Here is a 24,473-nt window from a genome sequence, read left to right on the forward strand (position 1 = left end):
ACAGTGTGAGGAGTTGCTATAAATTGTAAAAAAAATCAAGTTGAAATAACTTAAGCTAGTTTAACTTTATTTTTTTAATTCATAGAAATTCCTCACTAGTCAAGGCAGTTACAATTAATTAAAAAAATTTATTAAACTTAAAAATAGTGCAACAATTACTTTTTACAGTGTAAATGCTGTTAAAACAAGATCTGCATTTTCTGATGGAAATCCAATGCACTGTTAAGTTTTGCAGTTTCTAGCATAGACAGTAATGGAGTTTCAAAATGTTTTGCATACAACTGCAGCTTTCTTTTTATCACTGAAACTTTAACAGGATTTTTCACAGTGCATATTTATATCCATAGCTGTGATTGTCTGTTCAGTTTGCTCAGCATGTGCCAGAAGGATTTGCTCTCCTCTGACTATTATCTCTAATCACTCAGTTCTTTTGTGTTGTAATTGACAGTGCTATTCTTACCTGTATAATTTCAGAATCACTGTGCCGTAAACGACAGCAAAGCCGAGCAGGCGAACCCATCTCAGGAGAATGCATCGAAATACACTTGGATTCAAGTACTGTATCATAACCTGAAATAAAAAATAAAGCCATCTGTTTCGGTTATTTTCAACCAACCATTGGGTCAAAGGGAGCGAACCCATTGGGTTGCAATTTAACTGTTTTTGTTGAACCCAAAATACTGCGTTGTTTTAACCCATTGTTGGGTCAAAAATTTACTGTGTTAATTTAACCCAACAGCTGGGTTTGTCCCTTTTTGACATAATGCAGGGTTAAAAAAGAACCCATCATTGTAGTTTTTTTAAAGAAACAGCAGTTAATGGGTTAATCTCATAAAACCTGCCAAGAACGCATCTTGATGATATTATATTTGGCACTCTCAAACATGAAGATCGCCTTTTCAACTTTAGAACACTTAACACAAACATTTCCTTTCTACCCGTTTATCTGTCAAACCTGTCTCTCTTTTCTGTATTTGAAGCATGGATGGCTTTAATAAATAAATATCAGTGATGATTGATGGTAAGATGCATCTGTGCTGGTCTCCCTCAGGAGAATCATCAGAACAGCTTTCCCATCCACAGTCATCCTTTAAATGTGTAAACAGCAGAACAGCCCCTTCAGTATAATCAAACTTCAAACCAAGATGAAGTCTCAATTAGCAGCACTTCACGGCAGATAAATAAACAACACAGATGCTTTTAGCACTCATTAGGATGAAAGTGCATTTTAAATGATAGCATCTTTACAATGGTTACCAATTACATTCCATATCGATTACAAAATATTGCTACCCACTTATAAACCCCTAAAGGGTTTAGCTCCTACATATTTAGCAGAACTTCTAATACGCTACAACCCATTACGCTCATTAAGATCACTGAACTCCAGACTTTTAGTAGTTTGAAATTAGCAAAATCCACCAAAGGAGGTACTGTAGACCTTTTTCCCACCTGGTACCTAAACTGCATGGAACAGCCTTTAGTATAATGCAATGTGTTTGCGTGGTTTATGGTTCAAAAAACACATTATGTTTCACATACCGTACATTTTTGTAGCTCCAGATATACTTCTTTCCTCAAACGCTCTGATTATGTACAAAGATTTATCGATCTGAAAAGCTCTGTGTCCCTGATGGGCCAGCTAATCTGTACATTGAGATTGTCCTGAATACCTCTGACATCAGTCGGAAATGTGACGCTTCTTACCATGTTTGAAAGATTTGCTCACAATGCAATGCTAACAGGAGTGTTTGTTGTAGTCCAAGAAAAAAGATTCACGGTGGACACAGTAACTCGCATCATTGTTTATTTTGGGATTAACATGTACTAACACACACTTACACACCAAAGGAAATGTAAAATCGTGAATCGGACAATAGTTGCTCTTTAAAAAAAATTGTTTTTCTTTTCTCTGTGTTATGATATATTGGCATTTACTGGAAATTGTCACATTATCTTTCAGTTCTGTAGTAACTCACAGTAAGGCATTTCAGACTCAGTGAAGCATTATAATTGAAAGGCTTTTAGAGCTAAAACAAAATATTTTTGATTTTGTTGTAAAACTATAGTCCATTTATTGTGTGCACTGCCAATAGAAAAGAGTCAAGGGATTGAGACAAAAAGATGCCCCTTCCCCCCAATACTCTGCCATTAATTAATCAAAGGATTTATTTTTAACAAGTTGCGTTGAAACTTGATGGCCTCATTAATAAAACATAATGCAGCAGAAAAACACATGCAGCCATGAGTGCATCCAAGTACATGCACATATTTGAGCGCTGCTTTTTTCCAATGCAGACATATAGTCATGTATTACAGTACAGTTTACTATACCATAAAAATCGGGCAAGTGTTGTTGCCAACATTACTGCTTTTATTGCCGTGTGATGTTATTGCCTTGCAATAGAGTCAGAAATACCCTGAAATTTTTTTTTGCTATTTTTTGCAACTACATTTCAGCACTTAATAATTTATTTTTTATGTAACCTGCTCTGTAACTTCCCTTCTCTCTCTCTCTCTCTCTCTCTCTCTCTCTCTCTCTCTCTCTCTCTCTCTCTCTCTCTCTCTCTCATACACATGCATGAGCTGTTGACTATCACAGATGGCTTTGGAGGTGTGCTGAAGAACAGAAAAATACCACAGGGAAACAAGCACACCAGATGACTGGTCTGTTTTTATCGAAAAGACAAAATCTAGAGAATATAGGTTAGATTCTTACATTGTTAGAGGCATTTTAAAATCACACAAACCAATAAAACCACACCAACAAAAGGCTTTATGCCCAGCTGCACTACTTCCTGAACTTCAGCCAGCTCCTTGTTTCCTGTCTGCCTTTATTGGATAAACTGATTAATCCAGGTGTGTCTGATTATTGTTGTTGTGACTACTGAGGTCAGACACACCTGGGTTAATCAGTTTGTTTGTGACTACATAGGCCCTGTCCCAAATGGCACACTCCGGACTTGTGGTCCTCCTCAGAGTCCACACTTTGATGACATCACGTAGTCCAGACTTTAGGGACCCTTGATGCGAGTCCACGTGGGTGCACCGGAGTCGTATTTTGGGACAGACTCGAGCATCACACCGGAAAATAGGTAGAGAAGTTGCCCGTCAGTGTGAACTCCTCCCTTCCATCGTCTGATTGGTTCGATTGCCCTTTCGCAAGGACTTCTGGGTTGGCAAAGTGCGCGAAGCCTGCTGCAGTGCGGGCTTCGCTGAAGACCGAATCAAGGGGGCAAAGGAGGCGCTGATGAGCACACTTCAAAGCGTAAAAATGACAGATGGGACACCCTACGGACTCGTAGACTAAGCGTTAACGCGCAATTTAAGGCCACGAGACCGAAAGTCCACATGAAGTGCGCCATTTGGGACAGGGCCTAAGGTCAGGCACACCTAGATTAATCAATTTGTCCAATAATGGCAGACAGGAAACAAGGATCTGGCTGAAGTTCAGGAAGTAGTTGGGTTATCCGGTTAATGATTCACAATACTTAACCCTTCTCATTCAGGTAACAGTGTCATCACACAAATCCTTTATAGGTGTTTTAAGCCTCCTGATTTGTTTTTACTCCAATTCAGGCATTTTCTATTGCCATTCAACATAGTTTTTGGAAATGAAAGAGGAAAATATAGCCCCCCTAAAACTAGCAACTCTATCAATTGAACTATATTTCAGAAATTCAGGACATTTGGATGAAAAAGAATTATAATGCGTTTGTGCTGAGTTAATAGTTAGGAACAGTATATTAAAGTAATATATTAATTCTATTAAAGGCGGGGTGCATGATCTCTAAAAGCCAATGTTGACATTTGAAATCACCTAAACAAACACGCCCCGACCCCAATAGAATCTGGACCTGCTTTTGATAGACCCGCCACACACACACAACCTAAGCAACGTTGTTTGTTAGAAGACACGCCCCTTACTGCTGATTGGCTACAAGTGTGTTTTGGTAGTCGGCCCAACTCCCTTTTCCCAAAATGTTTTGTTCAAAAATCATGCACCCCGCCTTTAATATAATAATACTGGTCCACAATGTTTTACAACATCCTCACAACATCCAGTGCTCAGCCCTCCTAAGAATAAAATCCTAGAACTGCCTCTGCATGACACAATGCTTGTGTAACACTACAGTCTTCATCATGCTTGCTATGTTTCCACCCTGACTTTTTTAGTTAATATACGCTCGGTCACGCATATAAAACCCCTTGATACATCTGAAGTATGAGTTTACATAGTTAATTTGCATCTGGAGGAAGCATATTCACAAATATCAAAGTAAAAAATAGGACGCCTCCCTTAATGTTTGACCAAAGCTCCTTTCAGAGTAAAAATGAACAAAAACAATCGGGTTATTACAGCATGAGGATGTTCTGATGGGATTTCACAGGGCAGGGGAAATTAGACATTATGGGCCAGATTTACTAAACAGGGCAAATTAGCGCATGAGCGCAATTCCAAAAATGCGCTGATGGGAGTGGTGATATCTGCGGGTTATTTACTAAAAAAGCGCTTTTTAAATAACACAGGCGCAACAGCTGATTTCCATAATGACCAACCAATCTACTAAGAGCAGCGCAAATTAGCGCATGGTTGCATATAAGCAGAGATGATGCTCCTGCAGGTGCATGTGATATACAGGCCGATAAATAAAGGCAGAGAGACGCGTGAACTTATCTGGTAAAATGATCCTGGAAATCCTCTCCCTTCTACCATGCAGTCTCTGATTTCTGCGATGTCTCCTCCTAGCAACAACAATTGCAGCCATTTCGAGCGCAAAATGATTTAAGACATGCTTTTTTTCGGCGTTAAATAGACGCGCAAATGCCATACATAACACATGCGCAAACATTAGTAAATCGCGTTGCGTGAATCATTTAAATAGTCTCCTCCCAAAATGTTTGCGTCTGAAAGGGAAACTCCTAGAAATGCATATGCAATCAGGTCAGTCGCAAAAAGAACTAGACCACACCTTTTCAGCGCTAATGATCCACTGCGCGTCTTTAGTAAATTCCGACATCGCTATTTACCGCCAAAATGATGGTTTACGCTGGCGCAAGCGCTTAGTAAATCTGGCCCTATATTGCGAAATGGGAAATCTGAGTGAATGCGAGTCACCATAATACTTAAGCAAACTGCGCTTCTAAATAATTTCCCCCTTTAAAAATGTACCATGCTTATGCAATACACTAGAACAGTAGTGCCAGCAGATTGTTGTAGTGGGAAGAGCCTCGGCAACAGAATGCACAAATCGGTCAACTGAGGATAATAACAAAAAAGTGGTTAAAACCCAAGATAAAACCTTTATAGCCCAGCTACCTTTTTTCTGCATCTCTCCTCTCCCTTTCCTCCTTCACTGCCCTCTTTCTTCCTCTGTGCAGAGGGGTTGAACTCGGGGCTTGAGCCCCAGCCTCAGGTTCGCTCTCTCTGAAGGTTCAGAGCTCCCTTCGAGGACAGCAAATCAAGTCTGTTTACCATTAACTATTAAAGACCGAATGAGCATGCAAACTAATGAAATGGCATTTACTCAGCTGACCCAGGACATCTTGGAAACACACAATTTGAAATCTGTCATCATTGCTTATAGATTCACATAACCAGACTTCTGACTGCCACTATTATGGCGCTTTTCCATTGCATAGTAGCCCACGGCTGAGGTCGGGTCACTTCAATTCACTTTGGCTTGGTTAGCTTTCTATTGAGTTTAGTAACACTTTAGAGTAGGAGAGATTATAGGCGTTTTGTTTAGGGCTGTAACGATTAATCGTGCAAATGCGTGTTTTCTTAATTAATTAATTTTAATGAATTACAATGAGCCACCACATCCAAAAGCCAGAGGGCGCTCTCCTGTAGAAACGCCATTTGTGCCACCGAAGGAGTATCATTACAAACGCTATTCCAGGAAATATCTAGAGGCGTATTTATATTGCTGTTCTTCAAATTGTTTCTGGTATTTTCATGATAATAAAGAATTTTTTTTAATGATTGTGTTTGACAAGTGTTGCTTTTTAAATGCATAAACGACTCAAACTCGTAGTAATTTAAGATTGCTAAGGACTTACTTCTGATCACAGAGCTATATTACACGCACAAGCTGTGCATGAAACACAGAATCGGAGTCTTGCGATTCAGAATCGATTTCAGACAGGTATTTATAATGGGGAATGCAATGCATCGATGCACAGCCCTACTGTACGTTTCCATCCATTAATTTATTTCTCAGTCCGCCACAAAATCAAAATTGACCACCACAAATAAATGTTTGCACATCGCGTTTATCACTATATCTTTGACTCACATGACAGTTTATTTACAAACACCTGTGGCGTCAGTCCACACGCTCCGCTGAGCCTCATTTAAGTAGCAAAAATAATGTATATGCGCGCGTTCGCGTCACAAATGTGCCACCACAAAAGAGACAGCGCAAGCACGAAGGTAAAGCTAATCTGGCGTTTAGCATGACGCTTGTTATAATTCTCTCAGACCAATCAGTGTAAAAGCCTCCAAAAGTAAGCTGACCCAACCCAAACCATAGGGTACTATGCAATGGAAAAGCGCATTTACGGTCTGGTGCTATATGAAGGGGGTAACTGGACTATGTTAGTGATAATCCTTGTTTTTTTGTTTTTTTTTCTCTACAGTATATTATAGGTATGATGACAAAACTTTCAAAAACCCCAAAGCTCAAAATTGATCACATGACTACACAGAGCAGACATTCCCATTTACAAAGATACAAGATTTACAGATTTTAAAAATCTGTTAAGGATTGAGAAAGTTATGATATTTTTATTATTAGAAATCAGAGGAAAAAGTTATATATGGATGTCAATGGAAGGTGTATGACCGAAAATGCTGCTTATTCACATGTTTTTGCTTGTAACTTTCTAACATTTAAACAGACGGTAGAATTGTGTTAGTTCTTTCAAATAAAATCATAAACATTTACTGTTTTAGTTGGAATTAGTTTGTCATATTCAGACTCAGACCCATGGTTTTTTGAACGATCCCTGCAGTTCTGATGTTCTGATAGGACGTTCGCTAATCTACCACCACAAACGTGACTACCAAATTTCTGCAATTTATTTAAATACCTTCTCCTCTATAGGTTCAGATGAAATTTCATCTGTACCAAGATTAAAGATATATATTTTGTCAACCCTACTTTTCACGACCGGTTAAAAGTGACACAAATTTTCACACAGTTGCTGTAAAATAAAAACACCTCAGGACTGAAAGCTCAAAAGATCAAACGCTTCCGGTGGTTCTTCTTCACGTATTTACTGTAGTATTTAGTAGTAAAATACTACAACCATGCTGCGAGAAGTGGATATTGCATGACACGCATCTTAAAGTAACAAGCCGGATGAAACAAATGTTTCGCCCCAGAAATTTGACGTGCGTGCCCGCAATGTCAACATTGCTATTTGTAGTATGGAGCATTCCAATTAATTCACAATGGATAACATTCTGTCCTGCCCTACATTTTATCCTGTTTCATTCTTAAGTACAGTTACATTACAGAACGTGTATAGAACAGATCTTCATTTTGTAATAAGAAAGAAGAAACTGTAAAGGTTGAAACTTACAGGAAAGTAGAGAAGTACAGATCCTGAAAGTATTGCTTCAACAAGAATAAGACCAGATGCTCTGATTCTCTGAAACACACAATAAAAAAGAGAGGGAAAAAACAATAGCTGAGAAAATTGAAGTTAATTTGATTTTAAAATTTGAACAGCCTCAAGCAGAAATCAAGCTTTAGCTTCACTTTGGCTCAGAAAAGTCTAGCAGACCAACAAAAGGTTTGTAACCAAGTGTTTGTTAACCCTTGTGGGTTGTTGAGGCCGTTTTTGGCCATTTTTGTTTTTTATGTCTTAATTTGGCCACAACTTTCTCTGTGTTTCAGCAAATGGAATGATTTTTAGTGACAAATCTTACATTTAGACATATTTTGAGAAAATGCTTTGAAAGTTTTAAAAAACTCAACAATATACCGTTGGCAAATTTACTACCCTTTCTGGTTGTTCGTGTACAAAAAAGCCACTAAATTAAATGGCTGTAAAAATGTATCGGATGAATATTTTTTCCAAATATTTTTTCATAAATCTGTTAATCACCCTCAGTACTGATCAAAACTACCAAATGCTTAAAAAAATGTCCATGGTTTTAACTCTTTAATTGCCAAGTTCATAAACACACCAAATTACAGATTTTCAATATAAAAAGTGATTGTGGACTGGATTTTTTAAAACCTTTTTCACAATCTTGGGCTTGTCAAAGATTGGTAAAAACATTGGCTTTGATGCATTTTTTGTTTTTGTGCAGCATCAGTTTTTATTTTTTTCTCCGTAATTAGTTGTTTGTGGCTTTTTTTGCCCCATTGACTTCCATTATAACAACATTTTTTGATTGCAGAGCCATGACACCATATTATCATGCATTCTTGATTGTTGGGGGTTTTTCTTTTTGCTAAGAGGTAAAATTTGTCATTTTTACTGTTGATCACCATGTGGCACCATTAACCCTTTAGTAGGCCTGTGCAAAAAACAGAGCTTAATTTCTGGCTTGTACATTGATATCAATGTATCTGTTATGTATGTTAGTATCTGTCTAACATTCAGTCTGTGTGTTTGGATAATTAGAAACAAAAACACTGTTTTGCAAAAAAAATCCCCAAAAATGTATATGATCATACTGTATTGTTTGTGGTGATGTCATTACAAAGCTTTTCAAGAAAAGACGTTCCAGGAAGAAGTTACCTTGTTGCGCCGAAAGTGGTAGACAACCAGCATGCTGATGAAGTCCAGGAGCATACAGAAACCTTGAAAGGAGACCATGGCCAGACGGAGAGCAGTGTCTTCTTGAGCCAGACATGGTGTGTCGTCAGTGCAGAACAAACATCCTTTCTGGCACGGCAGACATCTATCAGGCACTTCCCAGAATTCATCACTGTATGAGCCCCGGTCCGATTCTAACAACAGGTGGACAGCAACCACACTATTACATATCTGTTCATATTGTTGTATTGTATGCATGATGTATTTATTCAAAATCTGTTAAACCTTCTCTGATATCGCAATATTTTTCATAATCATCCCTATCATATGGTACAATTGTAAGTCCCCATTGTACTGTAAGTGTTGATAATATTCAACTTTAGATTGTTTCCTTTATCAGAATATTTGGTTGAAGTACACACGTGTGACTTTTAGTGACATTCAATCTAGTTTGTCTGGTCTTCAATCTAAAATAGACTTCCAGCATCCTGTAGTGCTTGCAAGACATTTAAAAAAATCTTAAAGAGCAACCAGAGTAATATCTAGATGTCAGTATATCATACGCTTCGTCTGACGTGTGTCACGTGATGCATCAACATGGCGGATGTTGTACGTCCGAATTCATTATCCATATTCATACTGTACCTACTGTTTTAACGGTCAATGGGTAGGTACTTTATCTAAAGCCCGGCACACACCAAAAGATAATCTGGCTGAATTTGGGCCGATTTTCCCCCTTACAACATGTTGAATATTTATGATCAGAAATCCTGTTGTGTGGGGGGAACCTTGAGGTCAAACGCACATGCACGCTGTCGATAGTCACGTGAAAGAAAAGATACCCAATAAAAAAAGTAAGCTGATTAAAAAACGAAACCATAACATCTGCAGTACAGCAGGGCACAGTCCAGAGTGAGATGGACATCAGAGATGTAAAAAGCGGTCCACATAATTAATGACATTTATTTATGCCCATCGTCTGTGAAGTCACGTTTGACCATGAGCGACATTGCGAGATTTACTGAGTTCTCCTCCGTCCGTTGTTTGAAAGATAATTTGAAGATGTGTGGTGTGCTGTGATGACCACATAGTTGCAATCCACACTATAGGAACAAAACTGGATGTTTGTGGCCTCTTACATTTTGAAAATCTGAATAGATTTTACAAATCTTTTGGTGTGGCCCCAGCTTAATTCAGTACCTACTGTCGCAATTTCGTATGCAGGGAGCAAGACTTGGGCCAGTAAATAACCACCTAGCAACCAGAAAAACCTTAGCAACTGCCTAGAAATGGCATAGCAACTGCCCATAACACCATAGCAACTGTAAAGCAACACACTTATAACTACTCTGAACACCTTAGCAGTTGCAAAGCAGTGGCTGCAAGTTTTGCGTAGGCATACAACAGTCACATTAAAAATATATACGTAAAGCTTTTAATCAAATTTGTCAAATGCTTGCAGCTCATTAATGCTAATTATACAGTGTAATATTATAGATGTGTAGATGGTTAAAAGTTTTCAACAGTTAACTAATTAAAAAGAATTAAAAGTAAAAAAAATGATGCTTTATACTTACTTGGGAAGCCATTCAGTGCCACTCGACTTGGATGGTAAAAACCTGATTTGCATTGACACTTGTACTTGTCCAGCACAAATCCATGGCCTACAATTGGCTTACACTGGAAAAGAAAGTGCTTTGTGTTATTACTGAAATTCGTTAATCTATGTAATCTATGTAAAATATCGGAATAACAAGACGTCAGGAAAGAAATACAAAAAGCATCGCTATTAATATACAACAGATCATAATCAAATCTTAATAAACTGTAAAAAAAAAAATGGAATAGCAGCACCCTTGTAAATAATCATCCACACATTATGTAGGAGAGAGCAGGGGCGAAAGTACCATTTTTCAGAAAAACTTCATTTTAAAGATAATGTTTTAGACAGAGAGATATTTTTGCTGTGGTCAATAACAATACCAGGTGAAATTTTGAACAAATGTAAAATGACTTCAGTATAATTTCACTTTGAACATAAGTAATGAATTGTTATTTTTGACCCTGTCAGCTGGGATGAAAGTAACACACAGGTGTGTCAAAAGTAACACAAAAGAACACGATAGATTTTTGTGTTACACATGTTTTTAGTAAATATATATGAGTATGGCCTTGTTAGTATGTAACTGCAAAATGTTTTTGTTATTATCTTTAAAAAAAATAATAAAATTACGTTTTCATTTTAAATTTCAGTTTCATCAAATGTTTCAAAAGCAACCCGAGAGTACAAACTTGAATTGTTGAGATTAAAAAATGTTTTACCATTTGAACGCTGTGAAAATTAAATTAAATCAAATTAGAATAATATAAACGTTCAACATAATGCAACAGTACTAGCAGCGGGACAAAAGTAACAAATCCATGGCCTACAATTGGCTTACATTGGAAAGAAAGTGTGCTGGAGTAAAGTGTTACTTTTGTCCTGACAGGAACTCCTGACATTTAAACCCGATTTACTTTTATTTTGAAAAACTTTGAGAAGGCAAACTTCAGAATGTGCTACAGCACTAAATAACCTGAAGATTGATCAGTACTGTACCCATAGGTGTCATTTACACTGGGGACGCTGGGGACATGTCCCCACCACTTTTTGAAATGGCTGATTTTGTCCCCACCACTTTTTGAAAGTATTTGGTTAAAATGTTCTGAAAAATCACACAATACCTGTACGACTTACATTGCAAAAATGACTTTCTTACTTAGTATTTTTGTCTTGTTTTCAGTAGAAATATCAAAAAGTAAAATATAAAAAACAAGACAAAAATACTAATATTTTTTGCAGTGTATGGCTTGTTTTTGTGATCCAGGGTCACAAATGTTGCGTTGTATGCTTATGGTGTGTTTTCTTTTACATAATAATGAATTTCATTGTAATCATTGACTGAACGTGCTGCTGTTTTCTACAGTATGGTGCTTTGGCACTGTTCGGTTGAACTGGTGTTGTAGGTACTGTTAGTCGACATTGTTGAGGGATTTATGCTAAGTATTTTTGTGTTGTTGACTAGCCTACGCTATGCCCATTTTTGATGCGCCGTTATTCAATATTTTTCCCGTCCTGCTATAATGTTTTTTTATCTGATTTTTTGTCCCCACCACTTTTCAACACAAACTGACGCCCCTGACTGTACCACACATAAAATGTGAAACACAACGCGTTATAGGAAAAAAATTACTGCTTTAGGAATTTACTTATCATTGTTGAAAACAGCTTTCTGGACCAACACGCACAAAACAGTGAGGAACAAAGCAATATTTGTCAGCTCTGTCAAGGGTTGCGTGCTAAAGATGCTGTCACAGGGTGCATCCCAATTCAGGGACTGTGGCCTTCCAAGGCCGTATTTGAAGGCAAATGACCAGTGGCGGGCGGTGACTTCTTTTTTTGAGGGCGCTCGATGCGAATTTCGTCACAACATGTATGTAGCCCATCATGTGTGTGGTTCCTTTTTTCGAAATATGTGTTCTGCGCTTCGAGAGATCCTTTGTGCATCATGTGTCTTGTCAAAATAAGTGCCTGCTGCAGATGCGTCTAAAAGGTTTTTTGAAAAAAAAAGACGCTCGCGTTTGCCAGAAACTCGTGATGCACACAGGATCTTTAGACACGCAGAACACATATTTTGGAAAAGGGAACCACACACATGACACTCCAAACACTTATATTGAATTAGCGCCCCTCGGTTGACAAATCACGAGCCGCCACTGCAAATGACGTCACCGGGCCGCGACCGGAAGGAACCTTCACATACAAGCCCCCAAATGTGGCCTTTTTTACCCCCTGAAACCAATTATCCAAAGACGTATCCTTCACAGCTTTGGGTATCACAAGATTCAATCTTCATCAATGTGTCTCATTTTCTAAAATAAAATGAAGAAATCTGGCTCCATATTTTTTTTAAAGTCTGATAGGTCTCAGCTGTTGTGTCCCACTGACAAGCGTAGTGGGCGGAACAGCAAGTAACGGAACTCCCCCCATAGGCTAAACCGTCTAGATTTCAGTTCGCCTCGTGGACTTCAGAGGCTTCAGCCTTCAAAAAACAAACATTGCCTTCCATTGCCTTAAAAGGATCCAGACCCTGAATTGGGATGCACCCCTCCTCTTTCATTCTGGACGGTAAGTGCAGTGACTGTAACATCAAGCATATTTTACAGTATTAAACACTTATTTAAAATGATTTCATAAGGCTCCAGAAACATTTCAAAAAGAACACAAAGAATGGCCTTCTCAGCTACCGTAGGTGAAACTCTTGCGTCATCAGAACAGGATGTTAAACGCATCACCGTTTCTGTTTAAAAAAACGTTGTGCAACATTTTGTCGGTTCTGAACGCAGCCCCAGTGTAAGCGTCGCTGAGACGGATGACTTTTTCTGTTAACAAAGTGTGAGCGTTGCATTGCACATTCTGTGTCTGAATAGATAAAGCCCTTTAAACTGGAAGCATGAACCACAAAGTGTTGCATCACAGGCATCCCATTTTAAAAATACTGTTTATGACCTTATTAGTTAGGGTTGAAACTTAGGAAAATATTATTTTCTGAATCCTCCTCCGCTCTGGGTTTTCTTTCACAGACGGGATTCTATAGAAATGCAACCCAGACTAGTAAAAATAAATAAAGTGAAATAAAAATAGCTGTTAATGGAGGAAAGCCTTTTGTTTGCCAGGGCATTTTATAAAGAGGTTTGATGTCACATAAAATGTGCGGTGGTGGGAATTGAGACACTATTTTGTGATCTTTTAGTGTGCTTAACCAAAGTGCTATTACTGCGAACTAAGTCTGAATAAACTATGCAAAAGAAAAACTACAAAAATACATTTTATCATGGGCTTGATACTAAAATCATACATTTCATAACCTTTATTTTAGCAAGCAGGGCAAGCCTCCGAAGGAACATATCTGAGGTTTCCTCCTTGGATATATAGCGCTGTTTTAGATTGATAGCTTCAGTATATTCACTACGTACTGAACATCACAATAACTGCTACTTTAATGGAGGCAATATAACAGGTTTTATGTGTTGCTCGAATACTGATGTGAAACCTTAATTAAACTTAAGAGATAAAACGCCCAGCATTGCAAATAAAAGAAAACTGCTGCCTTGGGTTATGTAGTAAACTTATGAATATAATGAGACCTGTGAACAATTTGGTCATATGTCTATAGCACATATTTTACAGCGAAATTAAATAACTATTAGCATCTTTCAAGATGTGCCTGTTGTTGTTGTGAAGCATATGAGTGTATATGAATGAAGGCTCAAGTAGGAAACCTGAGATGGATGAAAATGAGGGATTGTTCATGAGAAAACAATACATGACAATTTAGGAATTTCATACATTATGAGGCAGTTTCCCGGACTAGGTCCTATTTATAGAGGACATTTCACAAGACTTTTTAAGAGATATCAAATAAATCTTTGCTGTCCCCAGAGTATAAATGTGAAGTTTTAGCACAAAATACCATATCATTTATTATATCATGTTAAAATTGCCACTTTGTAGGTGTGAGCAAAAATGTGCCGTTTTTGGTGTGTTCTTTAAAATGAGCTGATTTCTGCACTAAATAGCAGTGCCGTGGTTGAATAGTGCAGATTAAGGGGCATTATTATCCCCTTCTGACATCACAGAGGAAGCCAAATTTCAATGACTTTTTTTTCACATGCTTGCAAGGAATGGTTTACCAAAACTAAGTTACTGGGTTGATCTTTTTCACATTTTTTAGATTGATGGAAGCACTGGGGACCCAATTATAGCACTTAAACATGGAAACATTTTGATTTTCATGATATTTCCCCTTTAAGAAGTTTTTTCAAACATACCTTACTGAAAACATTACTGGTGTAAATCATGAGACAAAACAATGGTGTAAGATGTTTTTAAATGAAAGCAGCTCAAACATGCCCAAGATCAGGTTTATAAGATCAATCAGTTGATGACAGCAATGTTCAACCTCTTGGACATAACATGCCTGTGCATGTGGAAATATTTGGATTTGAGTGTGACTGTTTGTGTGACAGCACACCTTCAGGGATGCTTTTCTGACCTGTCTTGACCCATTCAGCACTACTGTAATGATAAATATACCAGAAAATGTTTCAGCATTTCTGCCATGACATAAGCTACCTATCATCATCATGTCAGCTACTTGTATACAACCTCTTATGACTAGAACATAATAGGGCGGTTTCCAGAAAAATACAGAATATACATCAGGGGTGTCCAGATTTTTTAGTATGGTGATCTACTTTTAAAATGATAAAGCCGACAAGCTTACCTGCAAAAAACACAGTTTAATTTTTAATAACACTTTAAATGCATAGGACTATACTGCCTATATCTCTACATTGAATTTAGGGCTGTCACCATTCTTTTTGAGGAGTTAAAAAAATCCTTGAGGACATGTCGAGTACTCCTTAAAATAGCGGAGAAGTGGTTTAGTGAAACAAACTAGAAAATGACAACAGTATCACAAGCATCTCTCTCTTTTGTTCGTTTGCTGGCTCGCTCGCTCGCGTGCACACACACCGTGCGCGTGGATCCGCTCATGATAAAGGCAAGAAAGCGCATCCTGTTAAATTTCGGAAGTTAGACGACTGAGCTGCAGCGGGCAGGCATAAGATTTATAAAAACACATTTGAGAAGAAAGCCGCAGCAACTCAAAAAGTCTTGCGTGTTTCACAATTACTCTCATAACGCCAATTTCACGCTCTGTTTTTTCGAAGCAAATTTAGAAGTCTGGCAAAGAGCCCATTCAAGCCCATTTCTAATCCGTCGAAATTGTGGCACCAATCAGAAACGTTGGGGCGGGATTTACACGATGACGACAGCGCAACGTCAGTGAAGCAGATTTTGTACATTACAAACATGGATACTGCCGTGGAACATCACTCGTTTGAATCAGCTATCATGTCTGTTTAAAGGTGCTGTAAAAAATGCGATCTCTGTAGACAGCCCAGCCTCCACAAACTGCAATAAAAACACAGTGGCCAAACCTAGCACCACGAAACATAACAAACGTGTTCCAGCCAATAAATGACAAGAAGTATGTGGGGGTTGGGCGCGTTCATGAAAGCACGGAAGGAAGGGGGAGGAGTTAGCTACGTTCCGTTTGTTTGAAAACAGTTCAAACATCAACAAAAAGTGACGTCTCACAGATTTGCTTAGAGTGCCTTTAAGCGATTTAAACCTTTCATTTTCGTTAAAATCTGAGCAAAGAACAACACTCAAAGCCTTCATATCTAAAAAAGATGTTATCACTGTCTTACCGACTGGATTCTGCAAAAATCTGATATACCAGCTTGCCCCTTTGGTATCATCTCCTTCATCGCTCTAATTGGTTATAGGTCTATCCAGTTGCGCCCAGAGGCATTTGAGCAACGTCCGTTGGTGACGCCCGTTTGGAAATGATTTGTCTATGAAGCTTTGCCAGACCTGGTCTGGCTTTAACCAAGCTAGAAAACAACTTGAATTGACATTAAAATGCTGGGTTATTTCAACCCTCCATTGGGTCAAAAGAGACGAGCCCTTCCGTTGGGTTAAATTAACCCAGAAAATGTTTATATTTGACCAAAAAAATTAAAACAACCCAGCATAGGTTAAATTTCAACTCAAGGGACTTGGCTCGTCCATTTTTGACCCAACACTGTGTTGAAAATTACTAATTTTTTAAAGTTTGTAAAACTACTTAAATGTCCCTAAGGGCTAGTCTTAGCTTAATATAAACACTGGCTGAGAATCTCCCCTTCTACAACATGCATCTACAACATGATGTATTCAATGTGGGCATTTTGAAATACTGAACATTTTATGTAATGTGTCTTTTTGCCTTATACAAGCTGTAGGTATCGTTACTATGTATTGTCTTATCTATATACAATTTTTTTTAAAGATTTATGTGTAGATATTTCTAGAAATTGGAAGCAAAAAAGACCAATTTTGCATTTATTGTCCCAGTACTTAGAAGGCACTGTATATTCCATATATTGTATATTAAAGGAATAGTCTACCCTTTTGCCATATTAAACTATGGTATTACTTCAACTTAGATTAATTAATACATCTATCTTTTTTCAATGCGTGCACTGAACAGCAAGTCGTGAATATGTTAGCATTTAGCCTAGCCCCATTCATTCCTATGGTACCAAACAGGGAAGCCACCAAACACTTCTGTGTTTTCCCTATTTAAAGACTGTTACATGAGGAGTTATACTAGTAAGTATGGTGCCACAAAATAAAACTTTTTTTTGGTACTATAGGAATGAATGGGGCTAGGCTAAATGCTAACACATTCACAACACGCTGTACAGTGCACGCATTGAAAAAAGAAAGGTATGTATTAATTCGTCTAGGTTGAGGTAATAACATAGTTTAATATGGCAAAAGGATAGACTATTCCTTTAAGTAAAGCCAAAAAACACATTTTCTGCTCATCCATTAGTATTTAAAAACATAATGATTAAAAAGAAAAAAGCATTCATTCACTTCACCACAATCCAATTCAAACCAAAATCACAGGAACTATAATTTCGAATGAACAAACATTATGGGTTTGCGCCATGATTTCTTTTTAAGGTGCACTACATTAACAATTCCATGGGTTACAATTTTGCAATATAAAGTAGAACTGTAGTAATGATATCATTGTAAATTAAATGCTACAAGAACAAACAAAATGTATTAAAATATTTTGGCCAATGATTTCCAAAATGACTCACAGTGCATTAAAGGTATAATTTATTTTTCCTGGGTATCGAACATATGACATGTGTACTGCTAATGCAATGCTCATAAGTGAGCTACAGGAACACTTTTAATTCATTTTTCAATAGACTCAAATCAGAAAACATAGTATATAATATACAATACTGTAGGTCTGCTTGTGAAAATCTTGTTTACTTGCTACAAAGTACCTTAAAACTGAATACCATTTTTATGGCACTAACTTTTTTGTCAAAATCTAGTAATAAGTTAATTCTTGGAAGTGTGCAGTATCAACAAAGTTTCTTTTAAGCAGTGTTTTGTTTTCTTATGCACTAATTAAAACTATAAGTATGCCTTATTAGTGCCTTTGTACAAACCAGTTTGGGAAAACAATCTTTCCGTAGAAAGTAAAAATAGGTATGTATTAATTTGTCTAAGTTGAGGTAAGAACATAGTAAAATATCTGAAAAACTGCTGTTTTCCTTTAATGGAAGAGTCAAATTGTAAATGTTTTTAAATGTGTATAGGTTTTTTTTTTGACATTGTGAGTTTCTTTTGTTGCCTGTTTTGGCCAGAACACAATCAGAAAAGAGATTATTAATCTCAGCAAGTTTAACTTCTCCTTGTTAAGTAAAGAAATGAAAAAGTTGTGAAGCAGTCAGTCAATCAGATCTAATCTGATTTTAATATGAAATATTGAATATACATCGTCAGTAAATCGTCTCTGGGTGGCCTGTTGGTCTGTGACAGAGAATACAGTAAAGCCCTTTTCACACTGAGATTACGGAAAATACACGGAAAATGCGTCTGGGTTTTGTCCGGGATCGTTTGATTTTTGGTTCATTCACACTGCCAGTGATTGTCCAGAATCTGTGTGTGCATTCACACACATACCGTAAAGATCCCTTAAAGACATGTGACGTATTTAAAGTCCTGCACTTTGTAGTTTAACCCACAGTGTTTAAAGTGTCTCTCTTTTGAAAAACCATGCACGTGCCTTTTTGTTTATGACAAGATTTGTTGACCTAGCAATGTTACAATTAATTACAATTAATAGTCTTATACCAGTTAATTTGTGACTGTTATACTGACATTTTTAAATGCTGTGTGAATGTGTATATGTGGACCAACCTGATCTCACAAAATACGTGAAATAGTCACGCATTATTTTGCTCAGTTTTGCGTGACATTGTCACGTATTTCCACCATATTATGTGCCCCTGACACGACTTCTTTTCCGTGACAGTTTCACGTATTGGTTACTCAACTGTTTTTCCTATTTTCTTACAATTGTCGCTTCGGTTTGGGGTTAGAACAACCTTCTGTTACATAAAATGACATCCTTATCCAAACCCAACTCTAACCCCAACGTCAGGCGACGATGGTTTAAAAAGCATACGAATTTTTTTTATAAACCAATACATTAAGTGACATCCTAACGCAAACAGCAAATCTAACCCCAAACCGAAGCGAAAATTGTTTAAAAATAGGAAAAACAGTTGAGTAACCAATACGTGAAACTGTCACGGAAAAGCAAGTCGTGTCAGGGGCACGTAATATGGTGGAAATACGTGACAATGTCACGCAAAACTGAGCAAAATAATGCGTGACTATTTCACAGATTTTTGTGAGATCATGTTGCTGAGGACAAAAGTATACCTGTGGTTATGTTATATGTATGTTTAACTTAAGTAAGTTATATTTGGTGTATTTTCATTGTACATAGGTTTTAGCACTTTTGTGAGCCCCAGGAAGACTAGCAACCACATTGTGGAAGCTAATTGGGATCCAAATAAATAAACAAAATAAACAAATGTTACTAGGTCCTCTTTACGGGAGCGATCCCAGATCATTTACGGGACGTGTTTGTGTTCACACAGAAGCCTCTATGCCAATTTTATGGAAATGTTCTGGGACCAAAGTGCTATGTGAATGGGTTGACAATGGACATTGATCAACATCAGGTAAAGGAAACAGGCACCTATGAAAGTGTTGAGATTAAGGCTGTTTGTTTGCTTCACAGCTCTGATCTCCAATGAGTCATAAGGATCAAAGCATCCATTAGCACCGTATTAATGTTACATCACTGACATTGTCATGACTCATTTTTATTGCTAAGTCAGAACACATCACAGATGACCATGGGCTTAATGTATACCTTACAAATATGAAATAGCATAAAGAAGAGAATTAACATTTTTGGCTGAACTATTTATTATTTAATGTCAAAAACAAAAGATGGATAAGATGTTTGTGCAGTAAACTCATTTATAACATTTAAAGACAGTGGAGCTCTATTGATTGTCAACTAATGAGATCCTTTATAGCGCAACATAACTGACTGGATTAAATGGTACAGCATTACAAAGGCCTTACACCTTCTGGAAAAATGGCAAGAAACACATTGCCTGGAAGTGGCATGAGCTCTGATTATACGGTGAAAGCCTTGGATATTTATCGTACTGTCCAGAGCACTAACAAAAGGGCTGGGATCTACTCAACCCATCATTCAGACAATACACCTCAGGGCCAAAGTCATTGTAGGACATTTAGTGCATATGATTCAGGGATGTACTTCTTCAAAATGTCAACCTTACAGCTGATGTTCTCTTAGCTCATCTTAAATGACAGATTTTAGTAGGCATGGTCTCTGGTAGATATGAGTCTATAAATAGATTGCCGCTTGCAGGAGTGATACAAACACAGACGGACACATGTAATCTTTTCTCTTTTTCTCAAGTCTTTCCTCGCACAAACTCTCCAGAGCAACATCTTGCTTCGGTTGCTGTGGCTGGCAGCAAACGTTCCTCCTGTGAAGGTTCTGTGCTTTTCCTTTCGGCTTCTCCTTCAGCGTTCCCATGAGAAGGACCAGATAGACATGGAGCACAGTCAATAATTTAGTAAAGCCTACTGCAATCCATTATACAGCATTCATAATAGATCAGAAGGTACTGAGGTTCTCCTAAACCCAAGACAATAACTGGTCCTTTAAGCCACGCCCAGTCCACATATCATTCCAGGACATCGTATACAGATGACAGACCAATCAGCAAGTAGGCTACTTTTTGTTTTACTTAAAGAGCACCTATGGTCCGATTCACAATTTAAAGGACAAGTTCGGTATTTTACACTTAAAGCCCTGTTTTCAGATTGTTTATGATGAAATAGAACGGTTTTGACTGAAATTTCGACATATGCAGCTGCCCTGAGAATTTTGGGGGGTTTGTGTTTCACCTCCCACCTTTACAATGGGTTTAATGATGCACTGGAACAATCCTTCCTAAAATAAACTTTCGTTTACAAAGACATGAAACTCACCGAGTGGTCAGGGGTGTTCACCGGTATGCTCACACAAAAATTGCTGCAAAATACGCATTCCAACAGGTTTTATCGTAGTTTTTGCCAACTCCATTGACTTGTATTAGTTGTGCTGTGAGGTACGGTATTACTCCGCGCCGGGAACTTTGTTTCTATTCTTGCAATTGGCAATAGCGGATTAGCGCCACCACCTGGGCTGGAGTGTCTATTATTCAAGCTCTCAGCGGAAGAATGTGAGGCGTTTGGAAAAATAGGTCCACAAGTTAACAACGAAGGCTAAAACACCTGTTGGAAAGCATCTTTTGCAGCGATTTTTGTGTGAGCATATCAGTGAACACCCCTGACCACTCGGTGAGTTTCACGTCTTTGTAAACGAAAGTTTAATGCATTTTAGGAAGGATTGTTCCAGTGCACCATTAAACCCATTGTAGAGGTGTGAGGCGAAACACAAACACCCGAAAATACTCAGGGCAGCCGCATATGTCGAAATTTCAGTCAAAACCGTTCTATTTCACCATAAACAATCTGAAAACAGGGCTTTAAGTGTAAAATACCGAACTTGTCCTTTAATATTTCCTTTGGTAAGTAGGTGTGTATTAGAACATGTTAACGATATGCAAAAGTAAACGATGATGCAAGTTATCGTCTCCAATGTAAATCTCTTTTCTTGGGCTACAACAAACACACAGATTTAAGGCAACACTTTACTTCCTTGGATTGATGATGTTGAAAAGACCGACATTATCATAATTTATCCCGCTTCGGACTCACGGCCTGTTTAAGTTAACTCTTGTCAGCATTGCATTGTGAGCGAATCTTTCAAACATGGTAAGGAGCGTCACTTTCCGGCTGACATCAGAGAGATGATAACTCACATCATTGTTTATTTTGTTGTTTGTACTTTTTGCATATCATTAACATGTACTAATACACACCTACACACCAAAGGAAATGTAAAATCGTGACCATTGGTGCTCTTTACATTTTTTTATCATATTGCACATCCTCACCTAGTAACAAAGAGAAAAATATGTCAAGATGTGCTAAACTCAACAGCATCTGAGTGATTTGTGTATACTATCTGTCACAGCAAAATAAGGATTTTCTCACGCTTACATTTCATTTCGTGTATAAAACCTTACAAAGCAAGCAGTACACTACAAGACTTTTCAGCATTTCACACTTTCACGCTGTTGTGCAATGACGTAATAATAAACCCACACGGTAATACGATTTAGTGCGAGAGTTTGCCTTCCGGAAACATCCAAGCCAGCGCAAACTCTCATTGGCACAGAGGCAGAACAGCTTGGGTGGTCTAATTAGCTTTTACGGAGCAACTTCCAATGCAGCTTAGCACACACTCGAGTCAAAACAGATGATAAATGCCCCATTTATTTCATCTAGAATACAAACATCTAATGAACTAACTAATCTGGGGGGACACTGAAGCTTCAAGGTGAAAAACTGAACCAGATATTCTGTATATTGCATTTGGCGAAATTAATTGTAATGGAGAATCGGTGCTGATAGATTTAAACATTTTACATAATATTTGAATGCTTTAAAACAGTTCTCAACTCAAGAGGTCATACCCCAAAAGTGCCATGTCTGTTCTAATGGAAAACAATGCTATTATGATATTAAAATGGAACTATATAAAAATAGATTAAACAAACTGGCAAACTGACTGAATTTTTTTTGTCACTGACATCCAGTCATCAAACAGCTTTGAATTTTGGCCCAAATCCATCATGACATGGCATGCTCTCATCATCTTTAACCAAACTACACAAGATAAAACAGAAAAAAAGACATAGACTACAGTAACTACAGGTTGTGGCGACCAAAATCTGTCATAATAATACTTTACTTAAAAAGTTTTTTTTTGCTTGTGAGCAGTATGAAATTTTGAATCATAAAAGCAACTGTAGCAAAATACAGTTTGTGCATGATAAACAGATCAGACAGAGCGCAGTTATGCTAATTTGAAAACCACGCCCACCAGGGGGGAAAACAATCCAACCATCTACATTGACTTTGTATTGTGAGAGGCTGCGTCCTTGTCATTTCTGGCTTATAATGTACAGCTAACAAGCCAAAAAACCCAGAAATAAGTTTTTATAATCTGTCAAGCCGTAAAACCCAGCCTTTAAGGAGAAAAAAGTGGATTACCACCTATGTTTCCCTCTAGTGGGCGCTGTTCTACTAATAGCAGTACTATATGAAAGTTGCCTGTTTTCACTTTTGTGTCTTTAAACGCTCGTTTTTTGGGGTCAACACCTTATAAAAATTTATTTCTGGGTTTTTTGGCTTGTTAGCTGTACACCCTGTCATACAACAGGCATTATTCTGTTTTTTGTTATAAGCCAGAAATGACAAGGAGGCAGCGTCTCGCAATACAGGTCAAGTCAATAGAGATGGACAGATTGTTTTCCCCCAGGTGGGCGTGGTTTTCAGGTTATGACGCGTTGCGCTCTGTCTCTATATATGAGCTGTCCTACAGAAAACACAAAATGACTGACAGGCAGAAAATGCTTTAAACCATTGCTTCTGTGAGGCTTTACAGATGGTATGCTTTTCACAGATGGTAAGAAATCTGAGGGGTTTTCTTTGTTTGATGATTAATATTTATCAGATCTTTGGTCTAAAGACATCTCAATACAGATGAGTCTACCTGTTGTGTGTTATAATTAATGAGAATTAAGCAGAGAGTGATGCTCACCTCCATAGTTGTCAAGTTACAGCGATGAGTGCCTGCAAACCAGCCACTGCTGGAGCACTGGTCAATGTCCACATCCTGTAGATTAACATCTACACGTACAACTCCTCTATAGAAGGAGAGAGAATGAGAACATTTCAATAAAACTAGATTTGCATTTCCTGAAGCAAATAGCACTACTTTGAAAGCAACACAATGAAGTAGGTATGTTTAGATTTAAGTCATTTGTGTAAATTGAATGATGCTTAAGATCCACTTTGGTGACATTCAGATTGTGTTTGCTCTGTCGAGGCAGAAAGCAGGCTACAAACAACTTACTGTAGCTAGGAACGAAGGCCATACATAATGCAAAAATACAATAACTTGATTGTGACACTTAAGTGTTGTACTGTAGTAAATTTATGCAAACCACAAAAGACAAATCTAGTAAAAAAGTAGATAGATAAGATAAAGTAGATCTAGAATTTTCACAGACAAGGCTTAAGGATAGAACTAGACTGATGTTTGAGCTGAAAATAACTTGCACTGACAGATCTTAAAATAAGCCAGTGCCATTGATTTGTCTCAAGATACACACCAGTAATCTTTTTCTAAGGCATGTTTATAAAAGATGCTTAAAGGAAAACACCACAGTTTTTACATTTTTTACTATGTTCTTCCCTCAACTAGACGAATTAATACACACCTATCTTTTTTCAATGTGTGCACTTAATCTTTGTACAGCGTGTCGTGAATGTGTTAGCATTTAGCTTAGCCCCATTCATTCCTTAGGATCCAAACACGAATGAATTTAGAAGCCAGCAAACATTTTCATGTTTTCCCTATTTAAAGACTGTTACATGAGTAGTTACACGAGTAAGTATGGTGGCACAAAATAAAAGGGAATTATAGGAACAGATGGGCACA

The 24,473-nt window shown here is 37.7% G+C and overlaps 1 protein-coding gene across 1 annotated transcript in view; it reads right to left on the reverse strand.

Moving 5' to 3' along the window:
• The window catches only part of gpr158b (G protein-coupled receptor 158b), a 48,615-nt gene that overhangs the window by 17,292 nt on the left and 6,850 nt on the right, over positions 1–24,473 (reverse strand). The window contains exons 2-6 of the mRNA XM_065266002.1: positions 23,571–23,676; positions 10,356–10,458; positions 8,761–8,972; positions 7,591–7,659; positions 2,576–2,619 (exon numbers count right to left, since the gene is read on the reverse strand). Coding sequence (XP_065122074.1) covers positions 2,576–2,619; positions 7,591–7,659; positions 8,761–8,972; positions 10,356–10,458; positions 23,571–23,676 — 534 coding nt within the window. The remainder of the gene's footprint in view (positions 1–2,575; positions 2,620–7,590; positions 7,660–8,760; positions 8,973–10,355; positions 10,459–23,570; positions 23,677–24,473) is intronic.

This window comes from Paramisgurnus dabryanus, chromosome 6, assembly GCF_030506205.2.
Source record: "Paramisgurnus dabryanus chromosome 6, PD_genome_1.1, whole genome shotgun sequence".
NCBI classification, from domain to species: Eukaryota; Metazoa; Chordata; class Actinopteri; order Cypriniformes; family Cobitidae; genus Paramisgurnus; species Paramisgurnus dabryanus.